Genomic DNA, 23,172 nt, shown 5'->3' with positions numbered 1-23,172 from the left:
CACTGCCCACAACTCCTTTCACACATTGCATTTGGAGAAGTCTTTCAGACCTCCAGAAGTCTAGTGTGCAGTTGGATTCTTAAATCTGGAGTTCAGGGAGACAGGTCTGTGCTGAGATATACCTTTGGGAGTTGTGAGCATTTAGATGGTCTGTGAGATCTGGAGACAGAATTGCCTCACTTAGGGCAATGGTTCTCCACCTTGGACTCATGCCAGAATCATCTGGGAGATTGAAAAACTGGACACTGGTGCCCAGGCCTCACCTAGACCGATGAAATCTCAGCCCTTGAATGCAGGCCCAGTTGTGAGCATTTTTAAAAAAGCTCCAGGTGATTCTGTGTGGAGCCAGGGTTGAGCTGCACTGTGTCTGAAGCCAGAGCCCCAGGCAGAACTCTAGCAACTCTAGCAAGCAAGGAGCCAGCAGAAGCTGGAAAGGAGAGATTCGTGAGGAGGGAGGAAAATCAGGTGAAGATGGTGTTTTAAGAAGGGATGTCAAGCGCTGCTGAGAAGTTGGGGAGGCCATGTTGCTTTTGTTTTGGGGACGAAGCAAGTTGATGATCCCAATAAGAGCGATGTAATGGATCAGTGGGGACCATGGGGAGACTTGAGTTGGCTAAAGGGAGAGTAGGAGAAAGTGGAAATGAAAGCAATCAACGACTCTTTTGAGGAGTTTCACTGTGATGAGGAAAAGGGAACAGGGAGGTGGCTGAAGCAGGAGAGGTCAAAAGTTTCCTTTAAAGATGTGAAATTGGGGGGCCGGGGGGCCCTCAGGTGGTTAAGCATCTGCTTTTGACTCAGGTCATGATCCCGGGATCCTGGGATCGAGCCCCTGCATCATCTGGGCTCCCTGCTCAACGGGAAGTCTGCTTCTCCCTCTCCCCCTGCTTGTGCTCTCTCGCTCCCCATCAAATAAATAAAATCTTAAAAAAGAAAAATAGATGTGAAATTATGGAGCATGTTTGCATGCTGCTGGAAAGGATGATGGTGGTGGGATTTATGGGCTGAGGGGAGGGGATGGCTCAGTTTGCTAAGCTGGGAGAGGCACTGGGGTCAGGGCTTGCCGGCTGTGGAGCAGACACTTCTGTCATTGTCTGGCTGGAGGGAGACAGTGTGGCTGCTGGTGCACTAGTCAGTGGAGTGGTGGTGGGAGGTTGTGGGTGTTCACTTCTGTCAGCTGTGATTTCTCTAGGATTTCTTTGAGATGAGAACGGGTAGGGATGGAGAGGAGAAAGTGAGAAGGTCTCGGGAAGGGAAAAACCCACTCTGGGATGTAGGGTCTCTTGGGAGAGGCTGTTTATCTGAGCTTTAAGATCACAGCATGAGAGAATATGGTCAGCCCGGTTATGTGAAGTTCTCTGGGCATGGCCGTTGCCAGGGTGCAGGCATGGAGGGGAGCTGGGTTTACCTGAGGCTGAGCACTTTGCCAGACAGATAAGACAGAAGAAGAGAGGAACACCAGGGGGTTGCTCCATCGGTGGGGCAAAGAATCGAAGTCAGACAAGGATGGTATGGCAGACAGCAACTGCACCGATGGGAAGGAAAGGGTCATGGAGGTCAGTGTAGCTGAGGCGGAACTTTATGGGCCAGCTAGAGGAAGTAGGCTGGAAGGAATAAAGGAGGTGGCCAGAGGTGGATGCTTGGAAATAAGATGGTGAAGAAAAAAAAAAAGGGGAAATAAGATGGTGAAGACGGAGTGGCACTGTCATAAAGAGGTTCAGGATGTGCTATTGGCATGGACTGCTAAGGCAGAGTTGTGGTCAAGGGGCTGGGGGCAAGATTCCTGGGGGCATGATGTTTCTGTGCATGGAGGCCTCAGGGATGGTGGCAGGACTACCATGAGGGCACTACAGTCTTCAAGAGACTTGCTTTATCTCCCTCTGGAATGTGAGGTCCTCGAGAACAGAACCTCAGTCTTATGGGGTACCAGGGTGGCTGGGTGGGTTCAGCGCCCAACTCTTGATTTCTGCTCAGGTCCTGATCTCAGGGTCACAAGATCCAGCCCTGAGTTGAGGCAGCTGAGCATGGAGCCTGCTGAGGATTCTCTGTCTCCCTCTCCCTCTGCCCATCTACCACCCTGCTCACATGCACTTTTTCTCTAAAAAACAACCAAACAAAACAAAACACAAAAACAAAAGGACCTCGCTGTCTTGAATATGGCTGTGTCCCCAGTGCCTGGCACAAAGCAGGCATGCAGTAAAACTCTAAGGAATGCCTGGTGGGGGGATCCCTGGGTGGCGCAGCGGTTTGGCGCCTGCCTTTGGCCCAGGGCGCGATCCTCGAGACCCGGGATCAAATCCCACATCGGGCTCCCAGTGCATGGAGCCTGCTTCTCCCTCTGCCTATGTCTCTGCCTCTCTTTCTCTCTGTATGACTATCATAAATAAATAAAATTAAAAAAAAAAAAAAAAAAGGAATGCCTGATGGGTAATTTGACTTCTGTCCTTGGCAGTTGAGGAGACTGAGGCCTGAGGTTCTCCAGAACTGTCTACACATTTTTGAGCCTTAGTGGGGAGCAGGTGTTTTGGTGGGGCAAATCTTTGAAGTTCCTTCCACCTACCCTTTCCCCATCCACCCACCCACTACCTCCTCCCCAGCTCAGGCTACTTGGTCTCCAGTTGGGCCCCCTCAAATTTGTTTTCCACACTGCTCTTAACATAATCTCTCTCTCTGCTGAGGATGAGACTAAGCTCGTTCACCGCAGGATGGTCAGACCCTCATGCTTGGCCACCAACTCCCTTTCAGCCCCTGGGTGTCCTCTGTGACCATGCTTTTCCATTCATCTCTGGGCCAGTGCATAACCCACTGTCAGCCAGGGAAGACCTGGAGCTTGCTGCCCACCTGGTAAGGCCCTGCCTGCCCTTCACACTTAATTCAGAGGGCACCTCATTCATTGGCGAGCCCAATTTTCCCTCCTGCTTTATTGTCCCAGTCATTTTTGTTGCACAGGACTACATGGGTCATAATGACCTGCATCCCACCCATCTGTGCAAGTGGACTTGAGCACATGAGTCACAGAGGTCACATCCAGGCTGTGTGTGTTCCCAGAACCCAGTACAGGGCACTGATGTTTGCTACAATGCACGCGAGTGAAGGTGTGTGTCTGTGTGATCGGTGAGTGCCACTGCGAAGAGCTGAAGTGAGAAGCTATATACTGTGAGCTACAAGATGGAACCAAGAGCAGAGCTGGGAGGTTTTATTACCAGCAAATCTGTACACTGTACACTGAGGGGCTGGCAGGATACACGAGAGGTCCTCCCCAGCCTGCTTGCCTCATCCCCACAGGCCAGAGTGGATGTGGGGGTGTGTTCTGGATGTCCATTGTTTGCCCTGGCCCAGGGACAGCAGAGCACCTTTCTCTCCTGCTGTTGCAGAGCCATCAAGGGCTTTCATGGCCGGTCACAGGGGGCAGGGCCCTTTTTCCGCTCTCGGCTCAACAGCGTCACCAGCTTGGCCTTGAAGCCTGAGTGAACACTGGGACGACTGGAGGCCCCAGCTTCATCACTGTCGCCCAGCTCCAGTTCCAGCAGCCGCCGGTACTGGGCCTCCAGGCTGCTGTCTTGGGTGGAGCCAGGCCAGCCCAGGTCCTCACTGTTGTGGTAGATAGGGCTGGCCAGGGGGCTGCGGTGGCTGGGACCCTCCTGCTCGGGGTCCCTATCCCTGGGCAGCATGGGGCCTGCCTCCAGCATGCCTAGGTTCTCATAGAGGTGCTCGGCATTGCTTGGGGGCCCACTGGCCCGTTTGCACACTGATGCATAGAGCCCAGATGGTGGCTCATCTTGGGGTGCTGGGCTCAGCAGTAGGGGCAGGCTCTGGGGGCCGGGCTCAGCCAGGCGCACCCTGCGGGAGCTTTGTAACTCAAGGCCTGGGGGCACCTCCCGCAGCTCTCCTGGTGGGTCCAGGGAGGGCAGGGAGATGGCCCGAGGCAGAGGACAGGGCCGGGGGCCAGCCAGCTCTGGCAGCCTTTCCCGCTGGCGAGCAATGGCAGTGGCCACAGCCCTGCACAGGTCGAGGGCTCGGGGGCTGCTGAAGGCGAAGAGACCCTCACCCGAGTCACAGCGGCGTCCAGCTTCAAAGGAGAACATGCCCTGGACACAGGGTTGGGGTGGTATGGGTGGGTTAGTGGCAGAGGGACCTGGGCACCCCTCAACCTGCCACCCTCCCAAGCAGGGCCAGCAGAATAGGGTGGCTGCCCGGCACCTCACCTTGTCAGAGCCGAACTTGCGCAGGAAGTGGTAAGGCCAGGTGTAGAGGGCCTGGGGGTTGGAGGGCTCCCTCAGCTGGATGGCGTCTTGGCCTAGCACTAGGAGGTGGGGCCCCTTCAACTGGCAGCGGGTGGCAGCCTCGGTCCTCTGCACCACCACTGGAAACTCACCCACTGCAGGCAGGAGGGTGGCGAGGGCATCAGGTATAGCCACGTGGGTTCCCCACAGGTCCCAGCCCTGGCTGCAGGATAGCTGAGGCTGCCCCTGCACCTCTCTGACTCACCTTCCTGCCAGGAGGAGTAGATGGAATTCTCTTCCATGGGGACCAAGCCCCTCTTGGAAGCTTCTACCTCTCCTGGTCCCGAGGAACACTCCCCTGTGCCCTGGAGAATGAGACAAGGTCAGAAGTTAGAGCCCTCACCCTCATTCCTCTTTCCACATCCTGTCCCCGGGGCCAGTAACCTAGGACTCCAGGACAAGCAAGGACATCCAGAGACCTGGGTGCCACTGCCAGTTCTGCCTGTGACACACTGCATGACCCTGGGCACCCCTCTGTTTCCCCACCTGCAACCCCCCAGGCTCCCCATTGAGGGTGCCATGAGTTGTAAAGTAGGGGCACATAAGAGGACAAGCCCATTGCATGTGTGCTTGGCCAGGGGCTATGCCTGCCGGTGTGTGTCCCTAATAGCTTGGAGTGATAGAGGGGTGGGACGCGCGTGAGTGAACGGCTACTCCATCCAGGCCTCTTTCACCATCTCCCCTTCCCAGCCCCTCATCCCCTTACATCCTCTGAGCTCTGACTATCAGCACTTCCACCATAACCATGTTGGCCCATGGTAGTATGGCCAGGGTCACGTGCAACAGCTTCCTCACTGGTCTCCTTGCTCTTTTGCTCCTGTTCATTTCCTTTTTTTTTTTTTTAAATGTAAAATACTGTGGTAAAATACACAATGTAAAATTTACCATTTAACCCATTTGAAAGTATACAATTTAGTGGTTTTAGTATAATCACAAGATTGTGCAATGGTCACCTTTATCTAGTTCCAGAATTAAAAAATATATATATATATATATTCATTCAGAGAGAGAGAGAGAGGGGATCTCTGGGTGGTTCAGCAGTTTGGCACCTGCCGTCGACCCAGGGCGTGGTCCTGGAGTCCGGGGATCGAGTCCCACGTCGGGCTCCCTGCTTGGAGCCTGCTTCTTCCCCTGCCTGTGTCTCTGCTTCTCTCTCTCTGTGTCTCTCATGAATAAATAAATAAAATCTTTAAAAAAAAAAAAAAGAGAGGGATCCCTGGGTGGCACAGCGGTTTGGCACCTGCCTTTGGTCCAGGGCGTGATCCTGGAGACCCGGGATCGAATCCCACGTCGGGCTCCTGGTGCATGGAGCCTGCTTCTCCCTCTGCCTGTGTCTCTGCCTCTCTCTCTCTCTCGTTTTTTTTTTTTTTTTTTTTTTTTTTTTATTTATGATAGTCACAGAGAGAGAGAGAGAGAGAGGCAGAGACACAGGCAGAGGGAGAAGCAGGCTCCATGCAGGGAGCCCAACATAGGACTTGATCGCCGGTCTCCAGGATCACACTCCGGGCTGCAGGCGGTGCTAAACTGCTGCACCACCGGGCCTGCTCTAGTTCCAGAATTCTTAAAAAATTTATTTATTTATTTATTTATTTATTTATTTATTTATTTATGATAGAAAGAGAGAGCACAAGCGGGGGGAGGGGCAGAGGGAGAAGCCGACTTCCTGCCTGCTGAGCAGGTAGCCTGACATGCAGGGTTCAGGGCTCCATCCCAGGACCCGGGGATCATGACCTGATCCAAAGGCAGACGCTTAACCAACTGAGCCACCCAGGGGCCCCTAGTTCCAGAATTTTTTTTTTTTTTATCATTCCACATTAAAATCCATCAGCAGTCACTACCCACTCCCCCTTCCTAGCCCCTGGCAGCCACTAAGCTGCTTTCCCTATAGATTTGCCTATTCTGGGTGTTTCACATAAATAGAATCATACAAATATATGGTCTTTTGTGTATGGCTCCTTTTAATTAGCATGATGTTCTCCAGGTTCATTAATGGTGTTAGCATGTATCAGTACCTCATTCTTTTTTTTTTTTTTTTTTATGGTCAGGTAATATTCTTTTGTATGGATAGAATACATTTGGTGTACCATTCATCAGTTAATAGCACCTTTGAGTCATTGTGATTAATGCTGCTCTGAGCATTCTCATACAAGCTCTGTTTGAACACCTGTTTCAATTCTCTTGGGTATACACCTACCAGTGGAATTGCTGGGTCATACGGTAACTCTATGTTTAACTTTTTGAGGAACTAGGCTCATTTCCTTTTGGTCCATAATAGACTCTATGAAGCTTTATTTTTTTATTTTATTTTTCAAAGATTTTTATTTATTCATTCATGAGAGACACAGAGAGGCAGAGACACAGGCAGAGGGAGAAGCAGGCTCCACACAGGGAGCCCGACATAGGACTTGATCCCAGGACTCCAGGATCTCGCCCTGGGCCTAAGGCAGCCGCTAAATCGCTGAGCCACCCAGGAATCCCTCTATGAAACTTTAAAGCTTTCAGTCCCTGGCTCCCAAAAACTTCCTCCAAAGGCTTCTCCTCTCAGAATAAGACCCCAAACTCCAAATGTGGCCCAAAGTAGTTTCAGCTGGTTCCCACCAAACTCTCCAACTTTGCCTCCTCCTAGGCTCCCTCCCCACTCCTTACCCTCCAGGCATGGTGGCCTTTCCACCTCTTTGATATACCAAACTTTTCCCTGCTTCAGGGCCTTTGCCCTTGCTACTCCAACCGTTCAGGATATTCCTCAGGCCTCAGTGTCCGGATCACCCTTGCCTCAGATCTTTGCTTGGTGAGTTCTTATTTGTCCTTGAGGACTTGGGCTTACTGCCCCTTCCGAAGAGGCCTTCCCATCTAACAACCCACCATTCATTCCTGGTCCCACCAGCCTTTCATTTTCTCCACAGCATGAATGGCCATGTGAGATTCATTCTATGGATTTAGGGGGCTATTTCCTTAGGCTTGTGGGTCCTTGGCAGGTACTAGCTGAGTGCCAGGATGTGAGTGACCACGGAGATGAACAAGGTGGGGGTATCAGGTAGTCCACTTCTGGCCCCGGATGCCCTGCCCAACCGCCTTATGCTCACCTGGAAGGCCAGCTGGCAGATGGGGCCCATCCATTCCTGGCGATGCTGGGCAGCCAGTAAGTGGCTTCGCTCTGTGGTGGTGAGCAGGAAGGCACCAGTATCTTTGGGGCAGCTCTCACCATCAGCAGGCAGCACAGACACGCAGTCAGCCAGGCGGATGACCCGCCGTTCCCCACGCCGGCAGGGTCCTGCAGACCTGTCGCCTGCTGGCCCCAGGCCACCATCCCGGACATCCCAGCTCTCCAGCCGTGCCACACCTGATGGTCCTCCTGCATACAGCAGACCCCATACCTTCCGCCAGGACTTCTGTGGGAGGTGAAGATGGGGGAAAAGACCCTTGAGTGGCAGTTCTCCCTGTAGCTCAGCTCAGCACAAACTGCTCAGCAAATGTTCCTGGCCACTCAGGCTGGCCTCTGCTTCCCTCAGATCCTCAGGGCCATAGAGAAGGAGGCCTTGCCAAGGTCAGACCAGCAGGGGGAAGAGTCTGTGCTTGGGGCCAGGCAGCTGTGGGTTCAAATCCACCCCACCAATTGCCTTTGACCTCCAGGAGCACTAGTACCCCCATCTCAAAAAACTAAGAGTACACAAAGTTGGGGCTTCTACTGGGTTATGTCTCTGAAGTATCTAGTAGTTAAAGCAGACCACCTGATACTATCATTATGTTGGTGCCCCTACTCCCTTCCTCACCAAAGAACAGGTCCCTTTGGACCATGGGACAAGGACTGAGCCAGGAAGGAGGCCTCAGTCTCATGATGGCAAGGAAGGAAACATGCAAATAGCATAAAGCAAAGGAAATAGACTGTTTATCTCCCTGGGCAGCAGCTGCAGCTGAGCTATGAGGGTGCAGGGCCTCCTGCCTGGGGAGACGTAAACTCCCCAACTATGTCCCATAACAGGGCTATAGGGACTGAGCCCTCCTATGTGGGGTGGGGTCGGAGGGATCCTCCAACTAAGCCTCCAGCCTTCTCTACAGGGGCCTTGGTGCCTCTACAACATGGGGCGGAAGGCTATCAGGTCAGTCAGCTTCTCAGCTCAGCCCTGCCCCAAGGTTTGGATTCTTAGATCCTCCCCACTCTTGGCTTCCCCATCCTTGAACAGGGCTGGCTCTCATAAAGGCCCACTCAGCCCAACCCACTCAAGCTGAGAATGGGGCTCTGTTCTATTCCCCAGCACCTTGGTTGGGTCACCCACCCTGACTCCCTTCCCCATTCTCCCAGGTCTTGGTGGGCTGAGGCTGGGCCAGAGGCCTACCGCCCTGGGCAGCTGCTGGGCAGCCAGGGTCCCCACCTTGCCGAACTTGACGTGCTGCTGGTAGAGGATGCCGTCCTTGATGGGAGTCTCCAGAGGCTCCATGGCCGCTGCCAGGCCTCAGGACTGCCACTCTGAGGGCCTGAGGAGACTGGTGACAGGCCAGAGGGGAACTCCTCACACTTCCCCTTCTGGCCACTTCCCCCTCCCTCTGTTCAGAGAGGCAGCTGCAGGGCTGGGGGGAGGGGAGTCCGTCTTCAGTAAAGGAGGTAGGATAGGGGGTGGGGACGTCACATATACCTTCCTCTGGGTCCCGCGGCCCCATATGCTCACGTGGGCCTGGCAGGGGCCTCAGACTACTGGAGAGCAGATGACCTAGGCCTGTACCTGGGTCAGCTGACTGTGAGTCATATGCTCTGACCTCTCTTCTGTGCAGGGCAGCTGTATACCCCAGCGCCTGATATTCCCACAGCCCCGTCCCTGCCCCAGGACCCCCCTCTAGCCAGACTGGCCAGTTCCTTGCTTTTTCTCTTGAGCCTCAGTCCCGCTCTGCTTATTTTAGAACTGTTTCTAATATTCACTTGGTCCCGTCTTTACATCCCTGTTCATTATATCCCCTTTGAACCACTGTCCCACTGTGGTCCTTTCAACCGAGCCCAAACCAACCCATCTTTCCCCTTCCCAAGCCTTTCCCGACTGCCCCCCTGCGCTGGGGCATAGCCTGGGCTCCTCAGCGTGGCACCCAAGGTGCCCTGTTCCGGCCTCCAATTGCCTCAGCCCAGTGCCTCCAGGGAACCCCTTACCACTGTTCAACTTGATCGCTGGGCTGCCTCTAACCCTGGGAGGCCCCACTTTCTCACTTTTGCTGTGCACAAGGGCCCAATCAGTGAACTCCGGTCCTCGCAGCATGGCCCGGTCATGTATGGGTGGCATGCCCCCAGTGGGTCCTGGAGAGCTCACATACTCTTTTTAAACTTTGCTTGTTGCCAGGCATCTTTTTTTGCCTCACCTTGCTAGAGGCTACTATTGGGGCTATGAGTCTGAATTCTGGGGACAGCCTCATGTCATTCAATGTCGCTTTTACAAAAGCATGGGTAACCAGGCTGAGTAATACCATTTAGGGTCACATGTGGGGTGTCAGCAGGAAATCTTTTCCAAGGGCCTGCCCACCTGGCTTTGTGTCCATTGCAGCCTGAGCAGCCTTGAGCTCCAGCATTAGGACACCCTGTCCTTTGCATTCTCATTGCATTTCAATGATGAGGAAATCGAGGCTCAGAAACATTAAGTAACTTGCCTAAGGCCAAACACAAAGTGACAAACTGTGACTTGAGCAATGGCTGTCCTGCTGGGATACAGCATGTGCTGCTAGTGGCTCTTCCTCTGCCTGTCCCTCGCCAGATGCTGACATCCTACTCCATTTGCCAGGAGTCTCCTGCTGCCACCCCCAATTATTCCTATCTCCTGTCTCTCCCACTTACCTAGGAGCTTCCCAACAGGTGTTTGCCTGGATTGCTTGGATCCTGAGCCCAGCAGGGAGCTGGACACAGAGTGAGGTCACCGAGTGCTAGTGGCCTGAATAGCAGTCCTGTGGCATCTGCTGGCCTCTCAGCAAGGGGAATAGAGAATTCTCTACTGGCAGTCTGTGGGCTGTGGGCAGTGTGCACTGGCAAATGGGCAGGGGGGCTGAGGCAGGAAGTCGCCTCCCAAGGGGCCCCAGGAGCTTCATACAACAGACAGGAAGGGGGAGGCTGGGGCAAGGTTGGAGATTATAAGAGCCAACCAGAGACCAGAAAACCCAACCATTTCCCCTTGGCCCACCAATGCAGTCTCTCCTTTAGTCACAAATACAGCTAGCCCAGAGGTCATACCCAGAGTTCCCAGCAGGGGGCCCCAGCTACATGGCCCTTCCTACAACTAAGACCCAGCAGGCCCAGTGTTGGCAGTAGTGGTGGGAGATACTAGTTCCCTGAGTTGGAGGGGCTATGGAGGTCAGAGGGTGAGAGCTGCCCAGGAAGCAGGGATCAGGCAGCGAAACACAGAGGCAGGGCTGGGCTGAGACCAGGGGCTTGTGCTTTAATGATAGCCTGGGGTAAAGGGGAACAAAAATAGTAATTCTGGGGGACACAGGGAGCAGGCAGCCAGGCCCAGCCTGGCCCAGCCCAGGCCAGCTGGGCCAAGGATGCTGGCTTTTTGTCCAGGGGGCTGGTGTATGTGGTTGGTAGCTGGAGACTGAAGCCTCTCAGAGACAAGGGACGACAGATGGCTCAGAAGTCCATGGAGCTGTGGGCCAGGTAGTCCTTGCGGCCGATGTTGCTGACCTGCTTGGTCTGCATAGCCTCGAGTTTGGGGCAGTCAGTGATTCGATGGCCCAGGCCCCCACAAAAGGCACAGCCACGCTCTCCTGGGGACACAAGGATGAGAGTCCGCGTGATTGCAGGACCAGGCACCACACCCCAGACTTTGGTTTCCCATTAGATCCCTCCCCCAAGTCCTATGATGTGCAGCATGGACCTGTTTTATGGTGTTCCCCCTAACTCCCCCACTGGACCAGCGTCTCCCAGCCCACAGTCACCTCCAATGTCCAGCATGGACTCATCCCCGCAGTGCAGCACTTGTAGCACAGGAGGCACCTTCTGCTTAGCCTCCAGCAGCAGGGCTTTGAGGTCCATCAGCACCGACTCATCTGTGGGGGTATTAGGGTATTAGGAACTCTGTGGCCTGCAGCCAGGACCTGGGTAGCCACAGGCAGAGGACCCAGGGAACAGCTGAGGTGGCCCTGATGGCAGCCTTACCACAGGCCTTGTTGATGAAAGTGGTTGCGATGCCTGTGTTTCCTGAGCGCCCGGTACGGCCGATACGATGCACTGCAGAGAGGAATAGAGCCTCTGGCCTACTGTCCAGGGTCTGGGGGCCTAGCCCACACCCTTGACCCCGAGCTCCCCACCGTAGTTCTCGATCTCCTCAGGCATGTCATAATTTATGACATGCTGGATGGCAGGGAAGTCCAGGCCCTTGGAGGCTACGTCTGTGGCCACCAGGACATCCTTCTTGCCCTCCCGGAATGCCTCGATGGCTTTTGTCCGTTCCTCCTGGTCTGTGGAGGGTTAGGCAGGAGCTGTTAGAGTAACAGGAGACTGGGGAGTAGTGGTAGGCCCACTGGGCAGGGAAAGAGATTAGGTGAGGGGCAGCAATGGCAGCAAAACCTATGCCTAGGAATGCACTAACCCCTGACCTTTGCCCCCATGGATGGCCACTGCCTCGACCCCTTTCAGCAGCAGGTATTCGTGGATGGCATCGACATCTGCCTTCTTCTCTGCAAAGATGAGCACCTGTCCAGGTAGGCCAGCTTCAGTCATGAGGGTGGACTCCAACAGGGCATGCCCGACCTTCTCTCCAGCATTGTTGCGCATGTTGCGCCCACCACCCCCTCCCCTTATCCCAGGGATCCTAGGCCAGGCTGGCTGGCTGCACTTACGGGTGGGGGTGTCTTCTGTAGGCACTCAAGCAGGTATACCATCTTGGCCTCTTCCTTGACATATTCCACCTCCTGCCACCACAGGAGTCAGGTCAGGTGGGCCTTGAATGGGCTCACCAGCCATGGCTCAGTCATAGTGCCTGGGCCCCCAATCCTGGCCAGTAGGATACCAGAAGCTTCCTGCTATAAAGGGCTGGCCGCCCTAAGAATGCTTCCTGCTAAGGGCTGGGGCTTTGAATGAAACCCTCGGTGCCCACAAGGTGGCCCCTCAACCCTACTCCAAGAGTTTTTATGAGACCTAGCCAGATCCAACCCTCACGAGTGAGACTCTACTCATTAGGAGCGCTTGCCCACCTGGATGACATCCAGGCTGGCGGCCCCAGCACGCCCCACGTTGATTGTGACAGGCTTTACTAGGGCACTCTTGGCAAAGTTCTGAATTTTCTTAGGCATGGTGGCACTGAAGAGCAGGGTCTGACGCTGGCCCTGAGGAAGAGAGGGCTAAAACTGAGGGCAGGTAAGGCCTGGGAAGGCCAAGTAGCTGGGATGAAGCCCCCCAGTGCAGGGCCAGTAGGTGGGTAGTGCCAGGCCTCAGGGCCTGCCATGGCTGAATGTTTTGTGCTGGGGGCAGGGATGCCCCAGCCAGGCTGGGATGGGCACCTTGAAGTAGGAGAAGATGGTGCGGATGTCGCCCTCGAAACCCATGTCAATCATGCGGTCAGCTTCATCCAGAGCCAGGTAGCGGCAGATATCTAGGCTGACCATCTTCTTCTGCAGCAGATCCATGAGGCGCCCAGGGGTGGCCACCATCATGTGCACACCACTGGGGATCAAGAAGAGGCCCTGAGATCAGGGCTACCTGCCCGTCCTTGCACTTAAGTGTTGGCATTCTGCTCATTTTGCCCTCTGGCCTCCTTCCTCTCTCCTTATCACTTCTATCACCCTCTCCTACTTGCAAAACACAGCTCTTCTGGAAGAGGCTGCAGCCTTCCAGAGCTCCTCCCCAGCAATGATCAACTCTGCCTAGCACACCTTTCCCTCTTCAAGGTCATTCCCCTTGCCCCCAAGGAGGGCTGTCCTGATCTCCACATAGGCCACAGTTGGTGCTCTCACAGCTCCCTCTGTAGGTGTTGAAGGGTTCGCTTTTCTGGTAGGCTAAATTAATATTTTCTGTATCTAATTGTCCCTGAGACCAGGAATGCCTTGGAAAGAAGGACGTGTGTCTGGTCTGTCCATTACCTCAGAGCCTGGTCTAGGGCAGTGTCTCCTTGGCACTGTCTCTGGGGGACTGTACCAGGTGGAAAGGCCATGGATCCAGCCCTGCCCTAGTGCCTCAGCCTCCATAATGGGTCACACGGAATGACCCTGACCTTCCTGGACACCCTGGGTCCCCCAACTCTGTCTTCTGCCAGGAATGTCCTGACTCATGACTTCCCAGATGACCTCATTCCATCTGCTGTGCTCCCACAGTACGTTACCACAGCCTTCTGTCCTACCCCAACTGATTAGATAAGGAACTCCTTGAAAACAAGGGGTCCACAGAGGTCTTCTGTAAGGGTCTTAGGAGTAGCTAAAACAAAGCCTGTCTAGGGGCTTTAGCTTGTCTAGGGGCTCTGGAGAAGCCCACAGGGTAGGGGTGCTTGTGCTCACTGTCGAATGGTTTCCATCTGCTCTTTGACAGACATGCCCCCGATGCAAAGAGCGCAGCGCAGGAGTGGGGAGCTGTCCTCTTGCAGTAGGCGGCAGTAATACTCCAGGATACCATGGGTCTGCCGGGCGAGCTCCCGCTGTAGGCACAGGGCAGAGGTTGGCACCAGAAAGCAGTCCTGTCTCTGCCCTGCCCTCTAGCCTGATCTATCTTACCGAGGGGCAGATGATGAGTCCGTAGGGCCCTTCACGCTTGGAGAAAGGTAATCTCTTTTCTTGTTCCAAGCAGAACATGATGACAGGCAATGTGAACACCAGGGTCTTCCCTGAACCCGTGAAGGCGATACCTATCATGTCACGGCCAGATAGACTGTTGGAGAGAACAGGCCTGAGGATCAGGTTCAGTAGAATGTAGAGAATGAGTCTCCAGATGGACACCGAGTGATCGCTCCTCCCTATCACCTCCCTCTTCAGGGCCCCCAGGTCCATACTCACATGGTGGGGATGCCCTGGATCTGAATGGGTGTTGGATGGTGGATGCCTTTCTTCTTCAGGCCTCTCAGGATGGCTATGGAAAAGAACTTCAATATCATCCTTGTGTCTCACAGACAGTTTATCAGGCTTGTAGAGCTGTAACATTAGCACTACCCTCTTCAAGTTACCCCACAGAAAGAGAGAGAAAAATACTTGTCCAAGACCTAGCATAAGAAGAGGCAGGGTTTGCACCCAGGTCTGTTTAAGGCCAATGTCACCTACCCACTGAAGCTCCCTAATGGCAGAAGACAGTGAACAGATACATTTGGGGCAACTGAAATTCAAACCTAAATCCCTCTATTTCTACTGGCTAGACCCATCACTGCAGATGCTGAGCTCAGTGGGGGCTGGGACACAACCTCACAGTTGTTTGACTACCAAAGTTCCCAGGTACCTGCAGGAAATTTCATTTCCTTGAAGCTCTTAATGGGTGGTGGGATACCATCTCCTTCCACCAGGATGTGGTACTTCTTCCGAACGCGTTCATGCCGCTCTTCAGACATGCTCAGGACATAACGGGGCGGTGTCCAACTGTGAGTAGGTGGTGGGGGTCAAGAGAGGCCCACAGCTGGCTCTGGGGTGTCCCTGCCAGCCTCAGCCATATACCATTCCAAGTAACAGTGACTGCCTTCCTACAGACTGAATAACATACCTGGTTTTGATTGGATCGTCGTATGTGATTCCCTTGGCCATTTCCTTCACTGACATCAAGGCTGAGGAGACAGATGTGGCTCAGGGCTGGGTCTTGCTTCCCAGAGCAGGCCCTTCAAATTTAACTAACATGCCTGAGGTTGGGGGAGGACGCTCAGTCTACCTCCCCACCCTGCCCTGGCTATAAACATACCTCGGCCCTCAGCCACACTTTCCAGGATCTTTTCCTCTTCTTTCAGTTGCTTCTCCTTGGCAGACTCCTTGCGGGCTGAGGAAAGCAGCAGAAGTCAGAGAGGCACCGGAGCACTGCACCAAGCTGAGCGTCCCCGCTGCTTTCCAGCTCACCTTCAGCCTTCTCTTTGAGGTGCTGGTGCTGATCCAGGAGGCTGACGTTGGACTGAGGGCCCAGTGGGATGTCGTCCTCATCTCCCCGGGGCTCGCTGCCGCTGTCCTGCTGCTCCTCCTCCGCAGCTCCTTTGCGCCTTCGTTGCAGTAGCTTCTGGAGCTGAGGTTCCACCAGCGCCCCTCAGAGACCAGCCCAAGACACAACGAAGCATTGGGCCCAGGGGCCCTATGTCAGGATCTTGGCTTCTGGGAGAAGGACCTGCACCCTGCGACGTGGAGCTGCCCTACCCCTCAGGTCAGGTTGTTCGTCCCTCCTAGCCGCAGGGTCACGGCCCCACGTACTGACAGCTCGCTCCACTGGTGGCCACCCCCCGCCATCCCACGCCCTCATTCCTCTTCCAAACCCGGCCCTCACCAGTAGCTGCCGGCGCTGTCGCAAAGGCACGTAAGGCACGTACTCTTCGTCGTCTTCATCCTCCGTCTCGGAGCGGCTTCCGGTAGCAGTCACCTCGTCGGTGCGAGCCCGCTGCAGATATACATGAGGAAAGCTCAGGCTCCGGCTTTCACTGCCGCCGACCACCCGCGCGGACACTGGCCTCGCTCCTACCTTCCGTTCGGGTTCCGAGTCCTCCATTCTTCGCTGCACGCATGCGCGCTCCGGGGAAACCCCGCCTCAACTTTTGAGTGAAGCCCAATCAGATGTGGAGAAGCGGAACGTGGGCGCCTAGCAACGACCTCGGAGTGCCGGGTCGCGCGGAGGGACAAACTTGCCCCTGAGGCCCCGGCAGGGCGCTGTCGGAGTCCCCCCAGCGCGGCGGCTCGTTTGTTGCCAGGAGCGAGGGCAAGGCGTCAGCCAATGCATTATGGGACGCTGGGTGACTTGGAGCATGCGCTAAAGGCTCAAACCAAGCCTAGGGAAAGGTCGGCTCTTGAGTGGAGACCGCTCATCTGCGTCTGACGTCATCCGGCACGTCCATGTCGGGCATGGGCGCGGGGGGTGGGGCGTGTGTGGCTTGTGGAAAAATCAATCGACTTACACCGCAGCTGACTGGCAAGCTCGTCAGTGTGAGAGGACACAGATCTTCAGAATAGTTGAGGGCTAAATGCGAGTGACTTTTTTCGCGGAGGGTCTGTGTACATACATACGGAGCGATTATTATTGTGCTACAACAGAGGTTAGAGTAGCTACTGCCTGGGGAACCAGAGAAGGCTTTGGAGAGACGTGCCTCTGAGCTTCCAGAGGTATAGACTCTCGGAACAGGGAGTGGAGGAAAGGGAGAGCTTTCAGACTGAGCGTCCTGCAGGAGTGAGGGTCTGGGCGTGTGCAAGTGCAGATTCCTCAAGGAGCAAACTGATCGTGTGGCCAACTGCTATGGGGTGGCGGCGGCCAGGGCTAACGCTGGATAGGTTAGGTTGGGCCCAGAGCCTGTTTTGAGAGAGCGAGAGAGAGAGCAGGAACGAGGAGCAGAGGCAGAGGGAGAGAATCTTAAGCACAAGCAGACTTCACACCGAGCATGGAGCCTGAGGCGGGATTCCATCTCATGACATTGAGATCATGACCTGAGCCAAAATCAAGAGTCTGAGGACTGAGTCACCCAGGCACCCATCACTAGGGACTTTTAAAGAGGAGTGATCCCTCACTACAATTTTTTCCTTCATTCATGTATTTATTATGAGCATGTACAGGGTGTTGTGCACAGTGCTGAAGCAGATAAAAGATGAAGAAGACACAAACCTGGCTTGTGAGTTTATGGATTAGTTGAGACAGAAATATAACAGGTCTTGAGGTTAAGGAGAAATATTCTAAGACAGATAAAGTAGTACTTTTGGAAATGTCACAAGGCAGGCAAATGGATTCTCATAGTAAGAATGGCCTTTCAACTGGAATGTGAAGGATAAGCAGGAAATGAAGGAAAGGTAATCTGCAAAGAAGGAAACATGTGAGCAGAAGTTAGGAGACCTGAGGGTGCTAGGCCTAGGAGACTGAGGTCATCTGGTGTGGCTGGAGTAAAGTGCTGGGAGGCCAGGCATGGATGGCTTTGAATACCACCCACAGGTCTTTCTCTGTAGGTAAAGCAGCTCCTTGATCAGACATGCACTTTTTGAACAATGAGGCAGAATTTTAGATACTTATGCCAGTTCAGCAGCAGGGCAGGAGCCTGGTGCAAGAGTTGAAGGGAGAGAGGAACACAGATAATACATAGAGACAGGTTTCACAGGGGCATATGCATACTTCCTTGGGGATTAGGAAAGGCCACAGACCAGGAATTGTGAGCCTGTGGGTGATGCTTTTTAACTTCTTTAGAAGAGGAAGCTGGCACTGACTGCCCATGGTGAGGTTCAACCTGGGAGGAAGGAAGGGGGAGGGAATGGTCTCTGATTCTGCTCTTGACACTCTTATAAAGGGCTCTTAGTAACTGTGTGGCCACAGCCTCCACTGCTCCCCACATAAGCTCAGGTTAAGTGCCAGTTTTAGAAAATGGGGGCAAGGAGCTAGAGCACAAATGTGTGCAAGGCATTTATAAACGAATCTATTGTATTAAAATCTGAATTTACGAACCAGATCCACTGCAGGAGATGGGACGTAGGAATGAGTAGTTTGTTTTACTTTATAGAAGGGTTCATCATCCTCAACTCTCAAGTTAATTAGGCTACAAGTCTCATTTCCATTAGAAAGTCAGATCCAATTGATATAAACTCCATGTGCTTAACTTCCCTTGACAATTGTCAATAACCCAGGCTACAGGTGTACAGTCTGTAAAGGCCTCAAGCCTTTCCCAGATCCCTTCTCATAGCAGCTGCCAAGACAGTCTCACTCCTCTATCTTGCAGAGGGGACACGGCCTGGGGAAGGGGCTGCTCCAGGTCATATACCAGAATCCTCCCAACAGGAGCAAAGTGCAGAGATGCTGCTGTTATACATGCCCAGGCTCTTAGCCAAAATGAGTGCACTAAAGTCACTTTCCTGTCTTAGCTTTAATTTTCTCATCTGTAAAATGGGATAACAGTCCCACTTAGAACCGCTGTGAGAATTAAGTGGAAACTACCAAACTGTTGACACAAAGTATGTGCTCAGTGAGGCTAATGACCAAGGCAGATCCCATGCTTCTGAGTACATTCCTCACCTCACCCCTGCCCCAGACCAGCAAAACCACCAACACACTTGACTCTGTGTCCAAATGTTGTTTTATCTTTCGGCAGGAAAGATCTTCACAGTATCAAAAGTAAAGAATTGAAAAACAAGAACAAAAACAAACACAAAGAGAGCAGTGTTGGGCCAGCAGTACCATCAGCCCCTAGCCCACAGGCCAGTCCAGCCCCCAGGCTCTGAGTGAGGAGGCTGCATAGCACCAGGAAGTGGCTCTGCGGAGGTCCTGAGAGGCCCCAGCACAGCACAGCATCCATTCAACTTTTGGTTGGTCCAAGATGGCGAGGAGCAGGAAGGATCTTGGGCAGGGGCGTAGGGATGTGGAAGAAGAAACTGCAGACTTTCAGTTGGCAGTTGGGGTCTCAGGACACCCTGAAGAAGCTTGACCCGGCAGGGGCTGAGAAAACAGGAAAGTATGGCTAGCCTCCCTGTGTTGGCTCTGGGTTTCCATGGGTCCCCATGGGCAGGTACTGCTGCCTGCTATTTTTGCTCCTCAAGCTGAGCATCCTGAATAGTCTTCCTTGATTACCTACAGCAGAGGACGCAGGTTAAGACTCTGCCAGGAACAGCTCTCCTGTAATGCATCTTTCCAAGGCAGGGTAGTGTAAGAGCCCAGACTCTGGCCTTTGGTTTCCTATGGACAGGTAGGGGAGAGGCAGCATAAGCACTCTGACTCCTGCCTCAGGCTCCGGTACACAGCCCAGTCTAGGTCCTGAATCTGTGCCAGCACTGCTTTTTCATTCACTCTCAGGGCTCCCAATCTCACTCTGAGGAGGGTGGGAAAGGTCAATGGAGAGCCCTTATGGTGGGGTGAGGCAGGGAGGGAACATCTCTTGTCTTGGGAAAGAGATCAACCAAAGAGGGAGTCCCTGAGAGAAGATGGCCCAATGAGGTTTCCTGGCTGAGTGGGGCACTGGGCTGTGGGAGGAGGTGTGCCCCCTTTTCTCTCAAAACAGGCAACAAATGAAAGTGCCTGGGGTTCCCATAACTCCTGGATCCTGTGGAAGTGGACAAAAGAGGCAGGAGGCCACCCTGACTTTGGCAGAAGCTCCTTAGGATGTGGACTTTTCAGTTGGCAAAAGATCAAGGAGCCTAGTCCCTTCAGAGAGAGGGACTGAAGTGAATCTAAAGACAGACCTGACTCCAGGCAACCTAAGGTGCCATAGGGAGCCAAGCCCCAGGCTGCCCTGGCTTCAGGCTCTCTGGCTGTTCCTGGGGGGCTGAGGCCAGCATCAAGGGTGGGGAATCCTGACCCAAGAGAGGACAAGGGGACTCGGCTGAGGGTCTGGGAAGTCTACTGCCCTGGCCCAGAGAGGAGCAGGAGGAAGACAGGTGAGGACATCTTGGGGGTTCCTGAGCTCAGCTCGCCTGCCCTGGTTTCTTGTTGCCTTAAGGGCAGTTTTGTGGTTGCCAGCCAGCAAGGCCTGATCCCAGGGAGAGCACAGGGTTAAGATAGGGCATTGCACAGCCATTAGGTTGCAAACCCACCATCAAGGCCTGCTTGCCTGCCAGCCACCCTTCTCTCCTGCATTATGGTTCTCGGTCTTCTGTTCTCAGTCCAGAACATCATCTGATATGTCAGTATTTCACACAAAAGGACCTGTATAGGTGGTTGGAAGAGGAGCCCCGAGCCCAGCTGGAGGCCAGGTCTCTTCTTCAGGAGGCAGCTTAGCTATTAATTTATTCATGGGGCTTGTTCATTTGGGGAGAGCACTTACCAAGTCCTCCATTCCTCAGTGACCTTGCCAAAGCCTTGGTCTAGCTCATCTATCCTCTTACGGATTCTTTGGGGCTAGTTTCTTCTTGTACGGCTTTAGCTGGGAAGCAACCTGGTAGCAAGTGGCCTACTAGGCCGGGCAAGTAAGACTCATCCCTGAGGCTAATAATGTCAGGGGTGATGGTAGTCCTCTGCGGATTAAGGCTGCTTAGCCATTTGAGAGGCAGATGGTAAGGGAAGTAGAGGCCTGATGGAGATAGCCCTGGGTTGGCAGTGTGGGAAGGGTCCTTCAGGAACACAGGCAGGAGGGGTACCAGGAGGGTCTGGCCCAGGAAGGAGAGATGGAAGGACAGAGGCCTAGGGGTGAGTGGCCACAGGAGAAGAGATGGGGCCTATATCTTCAGAGAGGGTAGCTGTCACTGTGGAGGTACAGGGGTCAGGGCTGGCAGGCCACTAGTCCAACTCTATGTGCCCCACAGCATGGGGACACTGAACATGACAGAACCTAAGGAGACGGAGTACAGAGCAACACTTGGGGGTCTCCATACCTCATTGAACTGTGCTGGGAGTGGTTTTCTTGAGGCTGAAGTTGGTCCAGTTCACAGCAACTTTCTGACGAGTTTGCTTTGCAGAATCCAAACAGAACCTATTATATTTGAGACACCAGAAAAGCATAATCAGAGGTTCCCCCTCTCCCTGCTGGAGCCACAGATCCATGTGTCCTGGTCACTAAAGGAACCAAGTCAGCTCTGTACAGCCTCCCTGGCTCCAGGGTATCAGGATCTAGCAGGTTATGAGAGTGTTGCTGGCTTTCTGGACAGGGTGTCCACGAGCCTAGGGAACAATCTATGAAGAGACTGACACTGCCTCAGGATACAGAGTCACTCCTCACACTGTACTTTCCTTTGGCTACACTGGGCTTTTTTCTTCTCCCCTAGGTTATTGTGTGTTGCTTTCAGCCACAAACCTCTGTCACAAAGGCCCTGTTTTACCTGGCCTACTTGTTCTTCTCTCTCAGGTCTTAGCTTGGGTCCCACCTCTTCTGGGAGTGCTGCCCACTCCTACGTCTTAGCTTGGTCTGCAGCCCCACTTCTAGCTGTCTCGTCACAGCCCCATGCCCTTACTCCTCCAACAGCACTTACCGCTGGACTGTGTGTTTATGGCTCTCTCTCCCTGTTAGACTATCTGATTTGCCTCCAGCCCAGAAATCAGCCCAGGCAGGGCAGAGGATGTGCAAGTGAATAAACAAGTGAACAAAGCTAGAGAAAGCTCTGGTTCTTGGGGTCTGACATGCCTCCTTCTCCCTGTCCCTTACACCTTCCCAGATGCTGTGCCCTGCTTGTGGATACCTGGGTTCTAGCAGATAGACTGCTGGGGGAGAGCCTCTCCAGGGTGTCAGGCTGAGTGAGGGTAGGCGAGAAGGCATCCTCACACCTACCTCTTGAAGTATTCCACCTCCCGGTCAGTCTCATCCATCTCCACCCCATCCATGTCCTTGGGCAGGAACACATCGTCTAGGAAGACACAGCCAGGAGGGCTCAGTGCCCACGGCCAGGCCTCTGGGGTCATGCTCTCGGGGCAGCACTGCCCACACACGAGGTCTACCCTCCACCCTGTGGCCTGGCTGGGTGGGGGGTTAACCACTCAGTTCCTGGTGCACTCACCCAAGGAGGCGGCCGTCTTCTCCTGCTTGTTGCGGTTCCGGCGGCTGCGGCCCTTGCCCTGTGGCAAGCTTTGTGGCCTTGCTGGGCCTGGGGGCTGCATAGACTCCTGCTCCAGAGGCCGTGCTTTGGCCTCGCCTGGCCAGTTTCGCCAGGAGCTGCCCTTCTCGTCAGCTTTGGGGCTGCCAGCCCAGCCTGGTCCTGGCTGGCTCCCCTCTCCAGCCTCAGCACAGCTGCCCACCTTGGAAGGCTCTGGGGCCTTGCCTGGGTGCTTGGAGCTGGGGGTCTGGCCCTTGGCATTGGGAGCCTCAAGGCTAGCTGGGGACCGGGGGGCTGGGCTCGCCTCATTCTTCTTGGACTGACTGCCCTGTCTCTTGCCCTTCCGCGGCTTTCCACTTGAGGCCACAGGCTCAGATAGCTCCTGCTTGAAACTGGGAACCTCCTTTGGGCTTGGCTCCTCAGGGCTAGGGTTGCCTGGCTTGGGTGTCTTGACCCAGATCACCCGGGAAAGATTGGGCACTGCATTGAGTCTCCTCACCAGCCCATTCTCAGGGATGATACCGGGAGGGGGCCCCCTCACCTCTGTCCATGGTGGGTGAGAGCCTCTCATTTCTGTCCATGGTGGGGCTGGCTCACCTGGAACTCGTAACGTGTGGTTCTGAGAGGACCCCAAAGTCAAAGGGGACAGGTCAAGGTTAATGTCAGGCCGTTGCTCTGATGAGCCATTGAAGTTTGAGGGGGATAGGTTCTGGGGCTCTGGCTCAGCAGCCCCTTCCTTAGAGAATCCATTGCTGTCCATGTTGAGCTCACACACACTGAAGCTGGCACGGATAGAATCCTTGACGGTGTTCTTGATCTCTTGCAGACGGCTGCTCAGGAAGCTGTTGACCCGATCCAGCTCCCGGTCAGGCCACTCCAAGAGCCTCTCCCTGGTAGGCCTTGGCTCCCGGCTTCCAGAAACACTTCGATTCACCTGCTTTAGAGCTTCTGCTGCCAAGTGGGCCTTCTCCTTTTCCTGCCAATATAAGCAGCAGTTTCAGCTGGGGCCTGGCAGCTGCCAGGCACAATGTGACACCTGACACATCAGCCTGGGGCCTGGCTTTGCAACTAACTGGCTAAAGGCAAGGTCCTGTCATCCAGGCCTGCTCACCCACCCTGCAGGAGTGAGGGTGAAATACAATTAGATAGGTACATGTTCTGGGGATGAGACAGTTAAACTCACAGAGGAAAGGTTTTATAGTTTGTTCATTCAGAGCCCCAGTGTCAGTCTTAGGGCCCAAGACCACTAGGACTCAAAGGGATAAGAATGCAGCTAATTGCACCTTGCCTTCCTGGCCTGAACTAAAACAACTCACTCATTTGCTGAGTCTCAGTGGACTCATCT

At 54.1% G+C, this 23,172-nt stretch overlaps 3 protein-coding genes across 32 annotated transcripts in view; all 3 read right to left on the bottom strand.

Moving 5' to 3' along the window:
* Nucleotides 1–3,178: 3,178 nt before the first annotated feature.
* DOK3 (docking protein 3) lies at nucleotides 3,179–10,518 on the bottom strand. Its single transcript, XM_077895352.1, has 5 exons — nucleotides 8,651–10,518; nucleotides 7,364–7,669; nucleotides 4,486–4,585; nucleotides 4,203–4,375; nucleotides 3,179–4,085 (listed from the first exon to the last, which is right to left on the bottom strand). Exons 1-5 carry the CDS (start codon nucleotides 8,714–8,716, stop codon nucleotides 3,387–3,389), a joined length of 1,344 nt encoding a protein of 447 aa, XP_077751478.1. The 5' UTR covers nucleotides 8,717–10,518; the 3' UTR covers nucleotides 3,179–3,386.
* A 141-nt stretch (nucleotides 10,519–10,659) lies between these two features.
* Nucleotides 10,660–16,138, bottom strand: DDX41 (DEAD-box helicase 41). Of its 4 annotated transcripts, none has more exons than XM_077895349.1 (17): nucleotides 15,871–16,132; nucleotides 15,679–15,789; nucleotides 15,264–15,423; nucleotides 15,112–15,186; nucleotides 14,920–14,980; nucleotides 14,662–14,798; nucleotides 14,229–14,301; nucleotides 13,950–14,121; nucleotides 13,737–13,873; nucleotides 12,747–12,909; nucleotides 12,441–12,572; nucleotides 12,087–12,158; nucleotides 11,844–11,940; nucleotides 11,556–11,705; nucleotides 11,404–11,475; nucleotides 11,184–11,294; nucleotides 10,660–11,012 (listed from the first exon to the last, which is right to left on the bottom strand). In XM_077895349.1, exons 1-17 carry the CDS (start codon nucleotides 15,895–15,897, stop codon nucleotides 10,876–10,878), a joined length of 1,887 nt encoding a protein of 628 aa, XP_077751475.1. In that variant the 5' UTR covers nucleotides 15,898–16,132; the 3' UTR covers nucleotides 10,660–10,875. The 4 variants fall into 4 exon arrangements, 2 of the variants coding, with proteins under 2 accessions (XP_077751475.1, XP_077751476.1); XM_077895350.1 differs by having other exon boundaries at nucleotides 13,950–14,103; nucleotides 15,871–16,128; XR_013378033.1 differs by lacking the exon at nucleotides 10,660–11,012 and having other exon boundaries at nucleotides 11,226–11,294; nucleotides 11,556–11,726; nucleotides 11,837–11,940; nucleotides 15,871–16,138.
* Nucleotides 16,139–18,430: 2,292 nt separating this feature from the next.
* FAM193B (family with sequence similarity 193 member B) overlaps nucleotides 18,431–23,172 on the bottom strand; it is a 33,237-nt gene continuing 28,495 nt past the window's right edge. For 18 of the 27 annotated variants that reach the window (XM_077895324.1, XM_077895329.1, XM_077895323.1 and 15 more), the window contains 4 exons: nucleotides 21,792–22,803; nucleotides 21,566–21,641; nucleotides 20,676–20,773; nucleotides 18,431–18,807 (listed from right to left, as the gene is read on the bottom strand). In XM_077895324.1, coding sequence (XP_077751450.1) covers nucleotides 20,677–20,773; nucleotides 21,566–21,641; nucleotides 21,792–22,803 — 1,185 coding nt within the window. In that variant the 3' untranslated portion in view covers nucleotides 18,431–18,807; nucleotide 20,676. Of the gene's footprint in view, nucleotides 19,045–19,898; nucleotides 20,011–20,675; nucleotides 20,774–21,565; nucleotides 21,642–21,791; nucleotides 22,804–23,172 lie in introns of all 27 variants that reach the window. The other 9 variants (XR_013378023.1, XR_013378024.1, XR_013378021.1 and 6 more) reach the window with 9 other exon arrangements.

The sequence above is a fragment of the Canis aureus genome, chromosome 4, assembly GCF_053574225.1.
Source record: "Canis aureus isolate CA01 chromosome 4, VMU_Caureus_v.1.0, whole genome shotgun sequence".
NCBI lineage: Eukaryota > Metazoa > Chordata > Mammalia > Carnivora > Canidae > Canis > Canis aureus.
This window is presented reverse-complemented; position numbering and strand designations above follow the sequence as displayed.

What these genes read in the sequence shown, in the direction of transcription:
- DOK3 (XM_077895352.1), bottom strand. Translation starts at nt 8,716, where the DNA reads ATGGAGCCTCTGGAGACTCCCATCAAGGACGGCATCCTCTACCAGCAG. An exon ending in CTACTCCTCCTGGCAGGAAG is followed by an intron (nt 4,376 to 4,485) that starts GTGAGTCAGAGA and finishes TCCTGCCTGCAG; the next exon opens with TGGGTGAGTTTCCAGTGGTG. An exon ending in GCAAGTTCGGCTCTGACAAG is followed by an intron (nt 4,086 to 4,202) that starts GTGAGGTGCCGG and finishes CCCTGTGTCCAG; the next exon opens with GGCATGTTCTCCTTTGAAGC.
- DDX41 (XM_077895349.1), bottom strand. Translation starts at nt 15,897, where the DNA reads ATGGAGGACTCGGAACCCGAACGGAAG. An exon ending in CCTCAAAGAGAAGGCTGAAG is followed by an intron (nt 15,187 to 15,263) that starts GTGAGCTGGAAA and finishes TGCTTTCCTCAG; the next exon opens with CCCGCAAGGAGTCTGCCAAG. An exon ending in TGAGGAGATCGAGAACTACG is followed by an intron (nt 11,476 to 11,555) that starts GTGGGGAGCTCG and finishes TCCTCTCTGCAG; the next exon opens with TGCATCGTATCGGCCGTACC.